The 18,624-nt window shown below is 52.7% G+C and overlaps 1 protein-coding gene across 1 annotated transcript; it reads right to left on the minus strand.

Moving 5' to 3' along the window:
* Positions 1 to 1,334: 1,334 nt before the first annotated feature.
* On the minus strand, positions 1,335 to 17,733 carry IGSF9 (immunoglobulin superfamily member 9). Its single transcript, XM_081308540.1, has 20 exons — positions 17,648 to 17,733; positions 17,232 to 17,420; positions 11,585 to 11,737; positions 10,691 to 10,845; positions 10,347 to 10,464; positions 8,352 to 8,493; positions 8,095 to 8,240; positions 7,862 to 8,004; positions 6,564 to 6,704; positions 5,885 to 6,001; positions 5,563 to 5,713; positions 5,253 to 5,376; positions 4,843 to 5,018; positions 4,341 to 4,591; positions 4,047 to 4,131; positions 3,786 to 3,962; positions 3,469 to 3,511; positions 2,326 to 3,180; positions 1,933 to 2,060; positions 1,335 to 1,698 (listed from the first exon to the last, which is right to left on the minus strand). Exons 1-20 carry the CDS (start codon positions 17,703 to 17,705, stop codon positions 1,517 to 1,519), a joined length of 3,534 nt encoding a protein of 1,177 aa, XP_081164666.1. The 5' UTR covers positions 17,706 to 17,733; the 3' UTR covers positions 1,335 to 1,516.
* Positions 17,734 to 18,624: the final 891 nt, after the last annotated feature.

Consider the following 18,624-nt stretch of genomic DNA (forward strand, 5'->3'; position numbering starts at 1 on the left):
GTGTGACAAGACAGGCTTGCAGGCTAGGACAGCATCCCCACGTGGTCTTGCTTGCCACCTGCTTCAAGCCTGGGCAGAAACTAACAGTGAGGTCACTCCTTGCCTGGGGCCCAAGGGGTGTGGTCCGAACTGAGACCTGGATTCAGACCTCATCTCTCTCACCCTTTCAGCTCCTCCTCTATGATTGTTTTTTGTATCTCTTCCTAAATCCTGAAGAAACTAGGAGAGGGCTCAGTGGAGGAGGTTGGCAGAGGGCTCCTCTGTCTCTTACGCTGAAGGGCGGCATGGTTTAGGGATCCAAAGATTACCTCCCACTCTTTCAGGATCCTGTTGAGCTAAGTACCCCTGGGTACACTTTCCTGCTTACAATCACCAGTAGAGTATTTTTTGGTTTTTGTTTTTGCAATGCTGGGGATGGAAAAACAGGCCCTTGCAGATGATAGGCAAGCACCACACTCCCAGCCCAGTGGACTTCTTCACCTATGGTTGAGTCCCCTGTTAAGCCTGAAATTCAAAGACATCTACAACCACCAAAGACATCCCCTCGACCTTTCTGTTCTCTATCCCCTCCCTGTTCTGCCCAGATTCATGGAGTGGGAGAGTTTTTATTCCTTGTGCCTTTACAAAGGCTATGCCTCTGCCTGGGATGCTCTGGCCCCTTACCTGCTGTGTGACTTTTGGGAAAATTACTAAAGCACTCTATGCTTCTGTTCCCTATTTGGGAAACAAGCTAACTGTGCTACCTGACTCACAGCCCTGTAAAGGATTAAGCAGTACTTGTGAAAAGCTTAGAGCAGTGCCCAGCACACAGTGAATGCTATTATCACTATTACCACCTTCTGCAAGGATCCCCAAACTCCCCCATATGTAGCATTTGTCCCGGAACACACTGTAAGCTTTCTCTAAATGTCAACTCCAACTGAACTCATTTCTTTGTTCTACATAATAAGCAACACATAGTTTTATCACAGAACTTATCACATCATACTGTAACTATTTCTTTACTTGTTTGCCTCCCTGGGTGGAAAGAACTCCCCAAGGGCAAAGCCTCCTCTTCAGGAAACTTTGTATTTTCTCACAGCTTCTAACTTAATGGCTAGTCTTTAGTGGCTAACCTTAGTAGCTGAATGTACCCCATTCATTCAGAGAGAGTCCCTTTTTCTTTGAGGGTTCAGGAATTTCCCCACCTCTTAGATTGAAAGTGAAATAACATCAAAACATTTTTCAGATTTTCTTTATTCATCTGTAAAAAACTTCATTCACACCACAAATAAAACACACACACACACACACACACACACACACACGAGGGCAGACTAAGATCCCTGCTTCAATCCCAGGATTCACCTAGGGGGTTAGCACATACATCTCATACAAAGCTCCCCCAAGCCCCTCATCAGGGTCAGTGCCCGAGCACCAAAGGGGCAGGGGAGGTGCCCATGTTTGGAGCTAGGTCTCATTGGGGGCCTCCTTTGCAGGTCCATAGGCTTTTTTTCCAGCCTCACATTAGTGGTGTTCACAGCAGAGTGGCCTGTTCAGGGTGGGCGACTGGCTGTCGAAAGCCTGGTAGCCGGGCCCTAGTGACATCTCTGCGGCGGCGGAAGGCTAGGAATTCCTCCCGCAGGGCAGCACAGCGGGCTTCAGGGCCAGGAACTTGGGCAGTGTTCAGGAGGCAGCCCTCCTCTGGAGTCTTTCCACCTGCAAGAGAAGATAAGGGCAGGACAATGAAAGAAGAGGCGTTGAGGTTCAGTGGAGGAAGGGCCAGATGTGAAGCTCTAAAGGGCCTTTTGGTGCAGGTGAGTCAAGGAAGCAAAGACACAGTCTGTGGCAGAGGAGCCTGGGATACAGGGCCTGTCTGTGCAGACGAGTCCTAAGGCGGCAGGGGCAATGTGGGACAGTGCCGAAAGCCTATCTTTCTGGAGATTCACACACCAAGCTCTGGCTCAGCTTCAGGTTGTGGCCGGGAGCTGGCCAGCCCAAGGTGCAAAGTCTCCAGCAATTCCATGTCTCCAGGGTACTCTGAGTCCCACTCATAGTTCTCATCCACAGATGTGTTCCTCCTGTTAAAAGGGACAAACATGTGGTATGGTGGAGTAACAGTAGGTATCCAAAAATGTCTAAACCCAGGGTCCCCAAACTCAGGTTGGGCCATAGGTTTTTCTCTGCAAATCCCTGGACCTCAGAAAGAGGTTCTGAAAGGAGACAGGTTCTCCCGGTCCCAGAGTGGAGTGTAGCAGGGAAGGTATAGGGTATTGGGTGGGGGGAAATGTGGGACAAGAGGACAGGACTGCGGTCAGGGCGAGGATGGGCAGGAACTTCCCCCACCTCTTGCTGACGGTCACCACATGCTCCCTTCGGGGCCACCTCTCAGGTCCACTGGCCCAGCTGCTGGTGTCTCCTGGAGCTGGGCTGAGGTAGCTGCCCCCTGCAGAGGGGGCTGTGGAGGGAGGCCTGAGGAAGGAAGCACTGCCCCGCCCACTGCTCTGGCTGGTCAAGCTGCCCCGAGGGGCAGCAGGGAAAAGGCCTGGAAGTGACCGTTCTCTCAGTGTCCAGTCAGTTGTGTAAGGGGACTCTGAAGTGGCCCCAACTCCTACCAGAGCCCCAGGAAGTGCTGCCCTGGAGGATACAGTAGGGGAGTCCGGAGTGCGAAGGAAAGACGCGGTGTGGCAGGGCCGCGTATCCACGTAATCCCGGGGTGGCACAGGGACAGGCTCCTCAAGAGGGGGCCAGTCCCCATCCACATTCATCTCCCGGAAAAAGGGCAGGCTCAGGTACTGGAGAAGGGGTCCAGGACCTGGCAGGGGACTTGGGGGAGCTGCTGGAGGAGACCCCACGGGGCTGATGTCTGCAATACAGAGGGGCTGGGGTTCCCCACTGGGGCTGCTGCTACTACAGTCAAAGGACCGAGCCAGACGCTGGGCTGAGGTCCTAGGTTCTGCCTGCTCCAGGTCTGACCTTTCTTGGGGGGCCCCCACAGTGGGTCCCATCACAAAGCGCCCATCTGGGCCCCGGCAAATGGGTTCCAGGGGTAAGGGTCCCCGGTTGGGTGGAGGATCCGGATGGGGGCTGGGGGGCCGGGCAGGCTCTCCCCAGAGCAGACTCTGGCGCAGGCTAGGGAGAGGGGAGCCCTGGAGCTTCAGCTTGGCCACGCTGTCAGGGCTGCTGGAGCCTGGAGCAGAGCTGGGGAAGGACAGGAGATCAGGGTCTGGTCTTGAGAGGTTTGGTGCACAACAAAGCAGAGCTAGGGAGAGCAAGTGAGGAAAGGACCAACATGGTGGAGGGGTGGAGGGAAGGCCCAGGCAACACTGGACCCGCCTCCAGGCTGGGGCTTCTGCATTCCTGTTGTCACCTCCCTCCAACTTCTGCTCCGGGTCCTCCCATCTCTCCCAAAGATACAAAAGAAGAAGCAGAGGATACTGTCCAGTACAAGGAGAAGACAAAAGGAAGTCAATGAGTGGAGGAACTTACTGTGGGGCTGACTTTCCGGGCGGAGAGAAGATAAGAGGTGGATCTGTAAGGGTGTGAGAACAGGAGGTGATACAGGCGAAACACAAGCCCCTGCGGGGCCCCAGGTGCTGACCCTCTCACCCAACACCAGTCGCCCAACCCAACCCCATCTAGCTGGAAAAGAGCAGGCAAGACGGGGTGCAGGGTTATGGGAATGCAGGGGGAGGGGTTGTCCTCCTGGTGGGAAGGACTTCGGGAGGGGCAGGCCCTTCAGGTGGGCTGAACTTCAAATGGCCAAGTGCTCTGCACCCACAAGACTGAGGGTGGAGGGTACCTACCCTGACGGAAGCGTTTTCGTCTGCGGCGGGCAGCCCTGCGCCGGTTCATGAGGCAGGCAGCCAGGATGCTCACCAGGACGGCCACGCCCAGGAAGCAGACCCCACCCACCACACCCGCCAGCACAGGTTGGGGCAGCAGGCCTGGCAGTTGCGTGCGAGATGGGTATACCTCCAGGCCTGGGTGAAGAGCCAAGAGGGAGGGTCAGTGAGCTCCGAGTTCCTGCAACCCCCCAGCACCCTTCTCCCCCGGCAGGTTCTCACCTGAAGTGGAGACGTTGGCAGTGTTGCTGGGATCACTGACATAACTACCGGCAAAGGCCACGAGGCGGAACTCATAGAGAACATCCTGGGGGTAGGGATGGAGTGCCAGGAAGCAGATCAGGCCCCGGACCACCCACTTCAGCCCCATTGGTAAAGACTTTGCAGTTGGGGGGTAAGGATGAGGTGAGGAGGAGAGGTGAAGATGGTCATATAAGGTAAGATAAGAGGTTGGGGGATGGAGCAGGACACTGGCCAGCCCCTGGGAGGACCCTCACTGTACCATCCAGCACATACCTTGATGAGGCCTGGTACCAGCAGCTGCATCTCCGAGCCTGCCACAGCTCGGTCCAGCACCTCCCAGCCCTGGGAGCCTTGCCGTCCTTCCAGGACATAACCATCCAGTCTCTTAGGGACCAGTTCTGGGGGGTCCCAATGCAGGAGTACCCCCCGGGGTGTCCTCACTGCCACCAGACTTCGGGGAGGGGACAGGGGAGGCAGCATCTCTGTTGGGGGCGGCCTGGGGGCAGCCGGTGTGGTAGGAAGCCCTGATTGGGACAGATAGGCAGTTCAGGGATAGGATTCCCAGCATCCCTCATCCTGCCCCTGCCCTGGCCTTCCACAGCCTTAAGATACCCAACCATTCTGCCTGAGCCCTTCCACACCCCACTCCAGACCCCAAACTTCCCAACACCACCTTTGCCGCCTCCCCATCCCCAGGCCCCTTCCATGTCTTGGTTTTCCCTACCAGCCCTTCTCCACCGTAGTCTCTGCTACTCTGGAACATGAGCTCTCTCACCTTCTGGAGCAGACAAGACGATCTCACTGAAAGGCCCACTCCCCAGCTTGTTCTGAGCTAGGACGCTGAACTGGTACTGGGTGTAGGGCTGCAGGCCAGGCACGAGGAGGTGGGCATCCCCCACAGGGACTGCCAGGGACAGCCAGTCATGATGGGCTCGGTCAGGACGCTTGGCCCTGGGGCACAAGGGGAAATGGGGAGCATCTCATGAACTAGGAAGTTCAGGAAGGTTTGGGGTCCAGAGATCTGACCTCCACCCTCCCTTCAAATATCCAAGGTCTGAAGACCTGGGCCCCAAACACCCAAGAGTCACTGGAAATGGGGTCAGCAGAGCTAGTTCATAACCAGGGACAGAAGAATGGGAGAAAAAGCAAACAGAGGTAGGGTGTAGGCCGTTGTAGTTCACTTACAATGGGGTATACCAGACACTGAATCTCTGCAGATAGCCACCATCAAAACCAGGCTCCCAGGAGACATTGGCACCCTTGGGCAAAGGCACCACAGAAACATTGGTGACAACGTGGGGGCTGGTGCCTGGAGAGAGAAGATGGTCAGGATCTTCAAGGAGGGTGAAAAGCTTGGGGGAGGCACCTTTGAACCCCCACCCATCATTCCAAGGGTCCCCCACCCACCATCCCCCATCTGAGCCTCAAAAAAATGACTCCCCTGTCTCCCCTTCCACATAGTTTCCCCCCAGCTCCAGCCCATTCAACCACTAACCCAGCACGTAGACATTGGTGGTAGCAGCCACTCGTGCTACAGAATTGCTGGCACTACATTCCCAGCGCCCGTGGGCCTCCTTGGTCAGTGGTCGAAGAATGAGGCTGCTATTGCGGTCCACCTGGGCCTGGCCCCGCAGTCCCCGGCCCACCTACAGAACCACTGGTCAGCCCTGAGGACACACGCAGCCAAAGGGGCCACTCATCTCTCTAGGCTGCTTGTGTCCTCCCCACCCTGCCTCTGACAGCCAGCTCCCTCCCACAAAATGTCCAGGGGCACAGAGGCAGGGGAATCCAGGAAAAGCAAGAGTCAGGAGCCTTACCTTGACCCAAGAGACAGTAGGAGGAGGGTCTCCTCTAGCAGAGCAGGGAATGAGAAGCTCCCGCCCTACTTCTTGGAAATATTCTTCCTTGGGGCGTTCTATAAAAGCTGGGGGAGCCTGCAGGCCAGATCTATATTAGGAGGGATTTCTCTTCCATAGGTCTGAGGTTGGGTACTCCCTGCCTCCAGGTTCCCTGCCACGCCCTATCTCCATCTCCATCTCATTCCTTCTCCACCTCTCAATTTCTGTCTAGCACACACACACACTCACTCTTTCTCACTCTCTCTGTGTTCCCCACAGGGTTGAGGGGAAATGGTGTGATAGATAAGGACTGGTGGCCAGGCAAGACTCTCTGGAGATGTATAAACCCCTGCAGGGAGGGCCCTGCAGCTCTGGAAAGGGAGGCAGCCTGGTTAAGATGGGTGAAAGGTGGAGCAGACAGATATCTCATTTTGTGAATGTGGTGCAAAGTTGATGGACCACTTCCCAGCACCATTTTGCAAAAACCTGTGGGTTGCATCTGACAACTGCTGCTATGGCCACCCAGGAAACAGAGACTTGAAAGCCCCTTCCCACATATCTGCCCTACCTCCCATCCCATCAGCCTGGCCTTCACTCACATCTTCAGCTACCTGAGCCACTCCTGCTTCAGGCTCTGGGGATCTACCCTGGGCCTCACCTTGAGCAGCACACGGGTCACAGGGGAGGGCCCAGCAGTACCAAGGCTGTTGTAGGGGGTACAGGAGTATTCTCCCAGGGCGTCCTCATTCCCAAGTGCAATGATCAGTGAACCTTCTGTGCCCTGGGACCAGCCAGGAAACTGGAGGGAAGAAGAGATGACAATTTCAGAAAGAAATTCAGCACAGGCAAGGTGGGGATGGTGAGGTAATACCCTGGAGAGGGACTCCACGACTCTAAGTGTAGACCCAACTTCTCTCTGAATTCCAAACCTCCATTTCTCTGCCACAGAAGGACCCCTGCCAATGGATATGAGGCTGTGACTGCACAGCTCCAGGGATGCCACAGAAAACAATGAGAATGAATCCCCGGAGGTGAGTTACCCCGCGCTCCCTGCCTGCTATAATCTCACCTCCCTGTCCTCCCTAAGCTCCACCACTCACTTCAGCATAAAGCACCCCACCACCAACCTCCTCAGTAAAATGTGACCCCTCACTTTCCCGCACTCCCCCATCCCAAAAAAATTAACTGTTATCCTTTTGTGTGAGCATGAGGGCCCAACCATCTTCCTGTCCTCCAGCTCCAACTCCGTAATCCCTTACCTGAACCATTTCTACAGCCTCACAACCCCTCTCCCTTCCACTCCTTCAGACAAACTCAACTCCTAATCTTGGCTCCAATGCTATCTCCCATTTTTACTAAAAAAAAAAAAAAAAAAAAAAAAAGAAAAAAAAACAACAACAATGTATTGAGTAGTACTATTGTAAAAACCCTGACATCGTGATTAAAAGATGCAAGGAATTTACAGTCTCTGCAGACAAACAAAAGATCCAATCACCCTGGGATGAGGTCATATAAAGGGCATGTGCAGTTTTTCCTTTTGGCCCCAACCTGTCTTTCCAGGTGTCTCTGCACCATGCATGTCCCTACAGGTATTGCAGCCACCACCAAACTGCCCAATTTATTATTTCATAAATGCACTAAACCATCAAGCCTTTGGTTTCTACATGGAATGACCATCCCATCTCCAAGGCCCATCACTGAAGTCCCAGAATCCGTGGCTGATCTATCCTCAACCAGGCCTAAGGGGAAGGTACTTAACTGCGTCCCTGGCCCTACTGCTGTCCCACTTCCCAAGACAGTGCCTTCCTTCAGGACTTGCTGCCGTTCCCCACCCAACACCTGCACAGCACCCAGTAAGAAGTTTAGGTTCACGGGACTGAATTAAACTGAGCTGACTCCATTCCATTTGGCCTTCTGACCAGCATCACACCGAGTCCCCCCATCCCAAGCCTGTACCTTGTCCAGCTGCAGGGCTTGCCCATCCTTTGACCAGCTGACAAAGAGCAGTGGAGGGTTGGCACGAACTGGGCACCGGATCACCCCCCGCATGCCTATGGGCAGGGGTGTCTCTGGAGGCATGATTGTCACCTGGGCTGGGTCTGGGGGAAGCAGTGACAAGTTGAGAAAGGGCTTTGGCCTGGCCCAGGGGAGGGGAGCAGGCTTGGGAAGGAAGTGGAGGTCAGGCTTACAGAGCACAGTGAGGTAGGCAGAGGCCAAGGGCGGATGAGGGAGGCCATTGCTGGGCACACAGGTGTAGCGACCAGCATCATCGGGCTGGGCAGCCTGCAGTCGCAGGCTCCCATCCACCAGGATCCGCACTCGGGATTGCAGGTGGCTGCAAGGTGACACGTGTGAGGAAGGGCCTAGGCCTCGCCCAGCCAAGGAGCCCCTCAAAGACTGCTCACCAGCTCCCCACCTCCACTGCCCCAAAGGTGGGTCAGCTCACCTAATGTGAAAGACATTAACGCCATCCAGGAACCAGCTGTAGGTGAGGTTGGCGGGGTACGCCTCAGCCTGGCAGGCCAAGGAAACATCCTGAGAGGCATTGACCGTGCTGTTCTTGGGGGGCAGCACAATGACAGGGGGTCCTGCAGGGAACACAAGAGGAGAGAGGTGGTCTCAGCCCACAGTCTTCCCAGACTCTTATTCTGTTACTCTTCCTTGACTCCATCCTCTGAAACATAGGGCTCTGGGGATCTGAAAGGGAAACTTCCCCCGTGCATAACAAAAACCTCTCCCCTAGCCCTGTTCCTCTTCCCAAATTCTCCCTCTTCCCCCAGGGGTAACTTCATCCACCTGTGTGTCAGGATGTGGGGAGAGTCCGTCTGAACTGTTAATTTACCCTTTCTTTCCCTACCCATCACATCTTAAGTCACATCCATGTCTCCTACCCTAGTCCAGATACCCCATAGCTCACCCCAAGATGCCGCAGCCACCTGACTCCAGGTTCTCCCGACATTGCCACGCTAATGGCCACTCATACAGAAAGGCCCCCTTCAGCCACAGAAGGCTTCTACTCCAGAACCCACAGCAGCCCCTGATCCCTGCCACATTGAGCTCACCTTTCTTGACCTAGTCCTGTGGGTCCCATGATCTAAGCACTCCCAACCTGGCCACCCACCTTTTCATACATCAGCCCTAAAAAACATCATCAGGTCAGGTCAAGGTGACACCTCACCAGGCTCACTCCCATCTGCCTCTGCTCTCTGAACTTCTAGGGCCTGGTTCATCTGTATACCTCTTACAGAACTGTCTCTGACTGCTGCAGCCTGCTGTCGCTACCCTTCCTTGGCCCCACTGCGTAGACAGACAGTAACAAGAGGTAACGATAGCAGTCCATGCATATAGAGCACCTGCTGCAGGCCAGCACTAAGTGCCTAGCACTTTGCCTGTTCAGCTTACTGAACTCTCACAAGAACCTTTGCAGTAGAAATTACTGTCCCCCCTTTTTAGCATAATTTTTATCATTATTATAATATTATTTAATTCTGAGGATTGAACCTGGGGATACGCTACCACTGAGCTACCATCCCCAGCCCTTCTTCTTTTTTCTTTTGAGACAGGGTCTCACTGGGTTGTCCAGGCTGGCCTCAAATTTGCAATCCTCCTGCCTCAGCCTCTCAAAGAACTGGGATTATAAGTGTGTGCCCCTGTTTCCCTTTTGTAGCTGGAAGAAATAAAGGTTCAGAGGCAAAGAGATTGTGAATTGACTTGCCCCAGGTCCCAAGGGAGTCAAGATTCATATTCAGGATTTCCTGAAGCCAGAGACTATGCCCTTAACTATTACCCGGCACTGCCTTTCTCGTGGTACCATGGAAAGCAATACTCCCACAGTCCCACAGGTTAGTCTTATTTTTCCCCATGTAGATAAAAGTCACTCTGAAGGTAGACTCCAGACTTCACATTTCCCAGCTTTCCTTCTAAAGGGAAGGTCTTAGCCAGGATTTACTATGTTCTCCGCTGAACCTAATTGAATTCTTGTCACAGTCCTGAGCAGTGGATATGAACTACCACTGAGCTACATCCCCAGCCCTTTTTATTTTTATTTTGAAAAAGGGTCGTGCCAATTTGCAGAGGCTGGCCTTGAACTTGCAATCCTCCTGCCTCAACCTTCTGAGTAGCTGGATCACAAGTGTGTATCATTGTGCCTTATTGAGATGAGAAAACTGGGGCTCAAGAGGGTCACCTGGTTCACAGTTTGACACGGGCACCCAGGTCCTTTCTACTATATAACACATTAATGAACACTAAGTATTTATTTGTCCATTCACTGATCCAGTTAAAATTAATATGCTTGTTTTAGAGTAACAACCTATATTTGGAGCCCTCTCGCCCTGCACAGATCCTCCCTCAGGCAGAATCCTCCTCCCGTCCTGCTATGTGCCTTCCTAGCCATAGGTCACCTAGGTGTCCCTGGTCCCCAGCCCTCCCATCAGAGCACCTAGCACCAGCAGCTGGGTGGAGTGGGTGATGCTGCCCTCAGTGCTGGAAGCTTCGCAGGTGTAAACTCCAGAGCTTCCCCGCTCTACCCTCTGGATCCACAGTGTTCCGTTGTGCACCTAGGGAGGGAGGGAGAAAGTTCCCTTCCTGCTGGGCCAGCCTCAGAGCCTGCACTTCCCAGGCTGGCCAGCAGAGGGAGGCAGAGCTTCAGGCTCAGTGAAGCCAATACCAAACCCTCCTGGGAGCCCATCTTCCAGCCCAACTTTGGCCCCCCCTGTCCTCCAGCTCTGCTCCCACCTTCCCCTCACACTCCAGCTGGCCCACTCTGCCAGCCCAGGTACTCACTTGCACCTGACCTCGGCCCTGACCAAGGTCCTCTCCGTGGAGCTTCCAAGTCACTTGAGGTTGGGGGCTTCCCTGGGCCACACAGCGCAGGGTAACTGGCTCCAATTCCTGCACTTCCAGCACGGGAGGAGGTGTCTCCTGGAATTGAGGGGGTGCTGTGGGGAAGAAAGGCATCAGGAGCTGCCAGAGGGGTTATCAGCCCAGAGAGCAGTGTCTACGTCCAGGGAAACGAGACTACTCAGGACAGCAGCCCTCGGCCCACCCAGCTTCATGGGAATCCCAGCTCCAGGTCACCCTATCTGCTGCACTGGGGACCAGGTAAGGATTGTACCAGGCCATCCCCAAACTGGCCTGGGCTGAGCACAGACTGAATGCCCAGGGCCAGGGGGAGAGCTAAATGTTCTGGGAGTCAGTCTTGGGTCCTAGACTCAGCTCAGATAATAACCAGTGGCATCACCCATTTCTTGGGCCAAGTCTCACCTATGAAACAGAAATGATCCTAAGCTCTTCCTTTTTAGGGGTGAAGGAGAATTAATGAGGCCCTAGGTGTAATGAGGTTTTGAAAACATCAAATGCTATATGTAAGTGAGCTGTTTAACTCAGGACCTAATACTGCCCTCTCCCCCATCCACTATCCTGGCCAGAGATGCATAAGGAAGGAAGAGGAAGTGGAAGTTCCTGACGTTGAGCCCAAGAGGCTGATTGGATTTAGATTTGAAGAACTGAAAGGGCAGGAATGAGGAGGGGGATAAGATGCAACAAATAAGGAGTGCCAGACAGGGTGGGGCACTGGAGCCACAAGCACGCACGTCCCTCTTCCCCTTCTAACATCATCTAGGGTCCCCCTCATTCTCCTCCCCTCCCATCTCCACCACCTGCTCCCCAGCTTCATACAATTGACTGTCAGGTGAACCCAGGAGCCGTTAGCAAAATCCTCTTCAGGGCTGTGCTGATCCAGGAAGAGCACACGGCACTCGTACCAGCCCTGGTCCTCCACTCGGAGCCCCTCGATCCGGAGAGATGCTCCTGTCTGCAGTCGGACTCGTCCTGGAGAAAAGCCCTGAATCAAGTTGTTGAAGAGACCCCACAGGACCCCCCAAACCCTAGTAACACTGGCCATTTTCAGAGGTCAAGAACAGTCTGTCTCTCTGTCACTCTGAGAGAGCAGGGTCTGCAGAGGCACAGATGGGATTAGGGTCATGAGGGCAGGTCCCTTTGTTCAACTTCTGACTACTCCTGTCTGTCAATAGCTGGTACCCAGTCCAGACAAAGTGAAAGCCAGAGGGGTGGCTGGTGGACAGAATGTTCCACTGAACTGTACCCAGCTCCCAGGACTGTTGGGAAATGGACTTTAAAGAGGCAGCACTGGGTCTGCTCTGGATTTCTATAGGATGGTCCCATCCCTGAGTACTTTTTGAAGGGGGAAGGCCTGGGCTCCCAAGGGTACTCTTCCTTTCAGAGGACTCTGTCCCTGGAAACCCCAGTGGTATCTGGGGCCCTAGCATGGACCCAGGCCTTGCCTGCCAAAGCCCCTAATCCCTCAGGGCTATTATCAGCTGCCTAAGCGCCTTAGGGTGGCCAGAGTCCAGCCCAGCCAGGCAGCAAAGTCAGCAGCTCCCTCACCCCATCATGTCCATGCCCCAGGGCACTGCAACCCTGGCTGACTGACCACATGTAGTTCCATAAAGCCACACACCACAGCACAAGCAGATACTTCATTCCCACCCCGAGTAAGCATCCATGGCTCAGTGCCCACCCAGTCCTTCAGCACCCTCTCCTGATGGACGCCTGCACTCCAGACAGATTCATGGGGCCCTGCAGTGTAGCCCAGGGCGAGAGGCACACGCTTGGGAGCCAGAGAGAGCTAGACACAAGCCCAGTGCTGCATACTCCTTTGGGCAAGTCGCTTAACCTCTGCCAATTTCAATTTCCTCATATGTAAAAATGACAAAGTAAAAAAAAAAATGGGGTGGATGGAAGGAAAAGCCAATCCTCTGAAAGGAAAGCAGCCAGCATAGTACCTGTTGCTCAAATAAAGGGTGTTTAACAAATGAACAAGCTCCAGATTTGAAATCGGAACCCTGCCCTCAGTCCTGGCCCTATCCCTACCTGATAACACATCATCTCATTTTTCTCTCCCACATCACTGAACTGTGCCATGGTATGCCAAGTCACCCTACCAGAAATCCAGTCTAACCTAGATTCTTCTATCACCCCTAACATGCGCTTGTTCGTTAAATCCTCCAAATCCTACTACTTCATTTCCTTCTCTATCATCTTCATCTGAAGGTCTGCAGTATCTCTCTCCTGGGTCCTCCAGGCTACTCCCCTACACTCACTCCCCAGCTGCCCACTTTCACCTCCAATGTGGAGAAATGTTTTTTTTTGTTTGTTTTGCAATGCTGGGGTTCAAACACCAGGGCCTGGTACATGCTAGACAAGCATTCTATCACTAAGCTGAACCCTAGCCCCAATTTTGTAAATTTCCTGGGGTATGTAAATGCAGCTCCAAGACAAGAATTGCACCATCCTAGCCTTCTTAATGGAAACCCTGAAGCTATTCGTGCACCCACCCCCCTCCAGTCTGTTTCCATTCCACTTCTAGAGTGACCAGACTAAAACAGAAGCTCCACCTGCAGTACCCTTGATGCCACAGGAAGAGACTTCAAGTTGAGGCTGGCTGGTGATATTAGGCCACGTCTTTTTCCTTCCAAGAATGGGTTCCTGGGGTGCGGATCCTCCAGGAAGGGTGGAACCGCTTAAAGGGCTGGGTATTTAAATCTCCACCCAGGAGATAAGACAAAGCCTAGCAGGTAAATATTTAACATAATCATACCCTTCCACCCACCAGCAGATTCCTCAGTAACCCTCATCTGCCTGGTCACTAAGCCCTATGGACCAGCAGCCTGGGGCCCCTTTGCCCCAAGTGATGGAAGCTCTTCATTATGGCAATCTCTGAGCTCCTGCAGAAGAGGGGAAAGGACTGAGTGTTGAATATGGACCATGTAACAATGGCACTGTCACCATATTTAATCCTCCTGAGAATTCCAATGTAGAAGAAGGAACCCATGTCAGCTTTCTTTCCAAAACCTCACGGCTAGTAAGGGACCAAGCCAATCCTCTGTCTCCAGTGTGCTTTCCACTGGTGTTAGGATCGTGTTGCATAATCTATATGTTCTCACTTGGGAAATGTTAGGATCCAATAGCCTACAGCCCCAAATGTCTGTTAACCAGAATATCCATGCAGCATATATAGGTCCTAACTTTCCTGGGAGATGGGACTGCTCACCCTGCAGAGATGCACAGGGGCAGGAAGATGGCCAGGGGAAGCAATCCTGGAACTCTCGAGTCCTGGGCCCACCTCTCTGAGGTCTGCTGTCCACGCACAGGGCCAAACCTGATGGACTTCAGATTCCCCCATACACAGGGGTGTGAAGGAGACAGGGGCACAGTCTCTGTTCTCTCGGGCTCTCAGAAGGCAAGAAACCCACACTCATGAACATGGGCAGGTGCAGGTCCAATCATACAGAAATCCACAGAATGCCTCAACTCCGCCCAGCCATGGAGCTAGGAAGCAAGAGGAGTAAGGAAGATGGAATACAGCAGAGGGTTTTGAAGGATAGAAGGTAGGAAAGGGAGGGACTAAAGGGGACAGGAGTTCTAAATGGAGAATGAAATACCGTTTTTATATTTTCAGTACCACGATTGAATTCAGGGGCCCTTAACCACTGAGCTACATCTCCAACCCTATTTATTTATCTATCTATCTATTTATTTATTTGGTACCAGGGATTGAACCCAGGGGTTCTCAACCACTGAGCCACATCCCCAGCCCATTTTGTATTTTACTTAGAGACAGAGTCTCTCTGAGTTGCTTAGGACCTGGCTAAACTGCTGAGGCTACCTTTGAACTCATGATCCTCCTGCCTCACCCTCCTGAGCCACTGAACTTGGCTATTTTTTGGGTATTTTTATTTTTTATTTTGAGACTGAGTCTAAGTTGTGATTTAAAAAATTTTTTTTTTAACATACTGGTAATTGAATCCAAGGGCGCTTAATCTCTGAGCCACACCCCCAACCCTTTTTACTTATTTTTTATTTTTTGTATTTAAAATTTAATTTAATTAATTAATTTATTTATGTATGTATGTTAGTTTCCAGGATTGAACCCAGAGGCGACCAACCACTGAGCCACATCCCCTGTCCTTTTCATTTTTTATTTTGAGACTGGGTCTCACTATATTGCTTAGGACCTCACTAAATTGCTGGGGCAGGCTTTGAATTTGCAATCCTCTTGCTTCAGTTTCCCAGGCCACTGTGGTTATAGATCTGTACCACTGCACCTGACAAAATTTCTGATTTTTATAAAAAAAAAAACTCAATAGTAAGAAAACCCATGTCCCCTCTGCTGTGACATTTCTTGAAACCCCCCCCCCCGCAAAAAAAAAAAAAAAGGCATAAAAGTCAAGAGTCAAAAGCCCATCCCACAAATTGGAAAAGTTGATCTAAGATCCATCCTAGGAAAGCTGGTGTAGACCAAGCCCAAGAAGCCCAGCCTGACTTTGCCCTGGTGCCTGGTCTCTTTCACATGAATGCTCCGCAGACATAATGACCAATTTAATCCTACTATTAATCCTCGCTTGTTTTATACTGCTCTTTTACTACTTTTGTACTAGTTTATAAATCTGGTTTCCTCTGCTAAATGGTGCCTAGAACCCCCAAGATCAGAAGCTCTCCCTTCAGCGTGATCCCTGAAGCTCTGGTCTCCCATGGTTCCTCACACATTCTAGGCCAACAACCTCACGCACAGTCCCAGGCCCATCTCCTCTCCGCTTTTCCAGAGGGTTTATGACAGAACAGCATTGTTCTTAGCAACCTCCACCTCCTGTTGCTTAGCAACTGCAGTTCCAAGTCCCCACACAAAGGCTGAGAGGCCCCTTCCACACTGGGAGGCATTAAAAGGGTTAATGGGCTCAGGGGCCTCCCTCTGGGGTCCTGACTCCCAGGGACCAGCTCTGGCTGACTGGGAGCTCCAGACTGGTCACAGGCAGGGGTAGGAGCAAAGGCAGGAAAGCCCCCAAAGTCACTGCCTAGGGCCCTTGCAGCTCAAGGAGCAGCAGAGGGACAGAAGGCACCCCCACAGGTAGACAGGGTTGCTAGCCATCCAGTGGCTTCTCTGCCTGGTACCCCAAGAAAGGAGAGAAGCTGGCAAGAAGGAGAAGCATTTCATGTCTACCTGGTGGAGTCCCAGGGAAAGCCCTTCTCCCACCTCTCCTCCACCTCCCCCTTGCCTTGCCCTTAGTCAGACCACATTCTCAGCCAGACAGTCCCAACCCCCCAACCCCAGCCCCTGGCAGGCAGAGACAGGGATGGAGGGCTGGTGAGAACAGCCGTTTTTCCCTCCACTTGTGCTAATTGGGGGCCCCTTTCATCAAGTCCCGTAGGGCTTGTGTAGACACAGACACTCCCACCAGGCTGTTTGCCAATCACTGCCCCCAGTTTGAAAATAAACTCTTCCCTTCTGTGTGCGGCACCTGCCTGCCCTGCCTCCCCACTCTGCTCAGCCCGCCCTGTGGCAAGAGCCCAGCCAATCCCTGGGCTTCCCTCAGGATTCAAACCAAAGAGGGAAAAGGTGGGGTCTCCCCATCAACCTGCTCCCAGGTAGCCTTTCCTGGTCTATTTCACATGAATGCTCCGCAGACATAATAGCCCTCTCTTACCCAACAGCCCAGACCCTTAAGACCTCCCCATATGCCCACTCAATTGTTCCGATTTAAGCTCCATCCAGGATTAGGAACAAGTCATTTTGGGGAGTCAGCTGGGATAGAGCAGAAGGCTCCAGAGAGGCCACACACTATTCTATACAAGGGCCACCAGAAGCAGCAACCCAGTCAGCCCCATCCATTCACTGACTTTGGGGAACAAAGGACCTCCCCAACCCCAACATGCTCTTCTCTACAGAATCAGGCCAAGCCCACACTCCAGAAGCAGAGAGGTCATAGCCCCACCCACCCTGCGGGCCCATGACTCCCTAGAAACCTGCAATCCTCAAATTAGTATTTTGGAGAGTGAGGGAGGGGGAAGGGAGCCAGTAGACAGTAGAGCCAGGGACTAGGTCAGAGTGGAGTCTGAGGGGGTTCTTTTTTCTTCTTTTTTGGCGTGTGTGTTGCTGGGGATGAAAACCAGGGCCTCACTCAGGCTAAGCAAGCACTCTACCACTGAGGTACATTCCCAGCCCGAGTCTAGGTTTCATCATGAGATCTAGGAATAGTGATTACAGAAGAATGAACCTTTGGTACAGACCATGTGGAATGCTCAATAGCATAACTGTAGAGTATGTGCACTGTGTGTGTATGTGTGTGTGTGGGAATGAATCCTTCAATGAATTAACAGTGCTTGGGAGCAGAGCTATCTTGTTAAGTAGAATGAAGGCAGTGGAGCTGGAAATGAGACTGGGCAGGGACAGAGCAGAGGCCTTGCCCACCCCAGTTAATCTTTATTGGTCATCTGTCCCTCCCTCCCATCTGAGGTGAGTGCTTACCCACGTAATCAGGGTCAATTCGGGGAGAGTAGAGGCCAAACTGGATGAAGATGGGAAGCAGAAATCCAAATCGCAGCCACTCGATGACATGCAGAGGGGGTCGGCCAGCTGGGGGCAGCAGGTCACAGCCCAGCACTGCACTCTCGCCAGCCTGGCCCACCACAGAGACCACCTCAGGCTTCCTGCGACCTACATGGTGGGTGGCATGAGGACACAGCAGGCAACCAGAGTGAGAGCTGGGAAGGGAGGTTCCGTCAGTATCTCTGTGGGTTTCTCTGGACTTTGGGTGACTGGAGGAACTCCCAGACCTACCCTTCCCCTGCCCTCCCATGCTCAAAGAACCCCTTGGGAACCACCCCCACACCCCAGACCCCACGACTAACAGAGAGTTCTTGAGTTCCAGGGGTCCAGCTCACCGTCAGCCCCCTGGCTGATGATCAGGCTGAGGATGGCCAGACTGAGGCACCAAACCATAGCCCAGCTGGCCTGCTCACCCGGCCCCTCCTAGCCACAGGAGCCCAGATGGAGGGGCCGAGGGAGGTCCACCACCCGGGGTCAATCTTCTGATCAGCCTCAGGTAACAGGTTTCAGCTCTCTTCTGAAGTTAGGGCTTAGCTCAGGTAACACCTAAGGAAGCTGTTCTCTGGAGAACCACCCGATCTAAAAAGCAAAATGCAAGGTAACATGCAGAGTTTGGTCAGTAGTGGAGCCCAGAAGAAACCCACAGTCAGAGAAAGGCACTAAAGAAGGAGAAAGGAGAGCAGAGAAGTGGTGAATGGTAGGTACCTGGGAACAGACCAAAGAGACAGATTTTTTTTTTTCTTCTTTTTTCCTGTCCGGGGATCAAACTCAGAGCCTCACATATTCTAAGCAAGTACTTTACCACTGAGCTATATCTCCAGCCCTTTTTATTTGGAGACAAGGTCTTGCTACATTGCCCAGGCTGTCCTTGAATTTGTGATCCTTCTTCCTCAGCCTCTTTAGTAGTTGGCATTACAGGTGTGCACTACCATGTCTGGACCCAGCCTAATTTGTCCTCCCCCCTCCCCCACACTGGGGATCAAACCCAAGGCCTCATGCATGCTAGGCAAGCATCGTACCACTGAACTACATCCCAAGCTCCAAGACCAGAGATCTTGAAGCCCTGGGAATTAGCTGCAGTGGGAATTCAAAGAGGATGAGGGTGTGCTGGGCAAAGAGATGACACAGGTAAGGAAGTGTCAGGGGTAAGCACAGTTGGAAAGATATTAGGAAAAGCAGAGGAATTCTGAGACTATCTGGTTTACAATGTTCTCAGCAAGCTGAGCCAAGAGAGAACTGGGAGTTTCTATTACCCTGGGGGAAAAGTTTTCAGAGAAATATGGGAGACTCACCTCCCTTCTCTTTCCCCACT

Source organism: Spermophilus citellus (assembly GCF_964194105.1).
Source record: "Spermophilus citellus genome assembly, chromosome: 9".
Taxonomy (NCBI): Eukaryota; Metazoa; Chordata; class Mammalia; order Rodentia; family Sciuridae; genus Spermophilus; species Spermophilus citellus.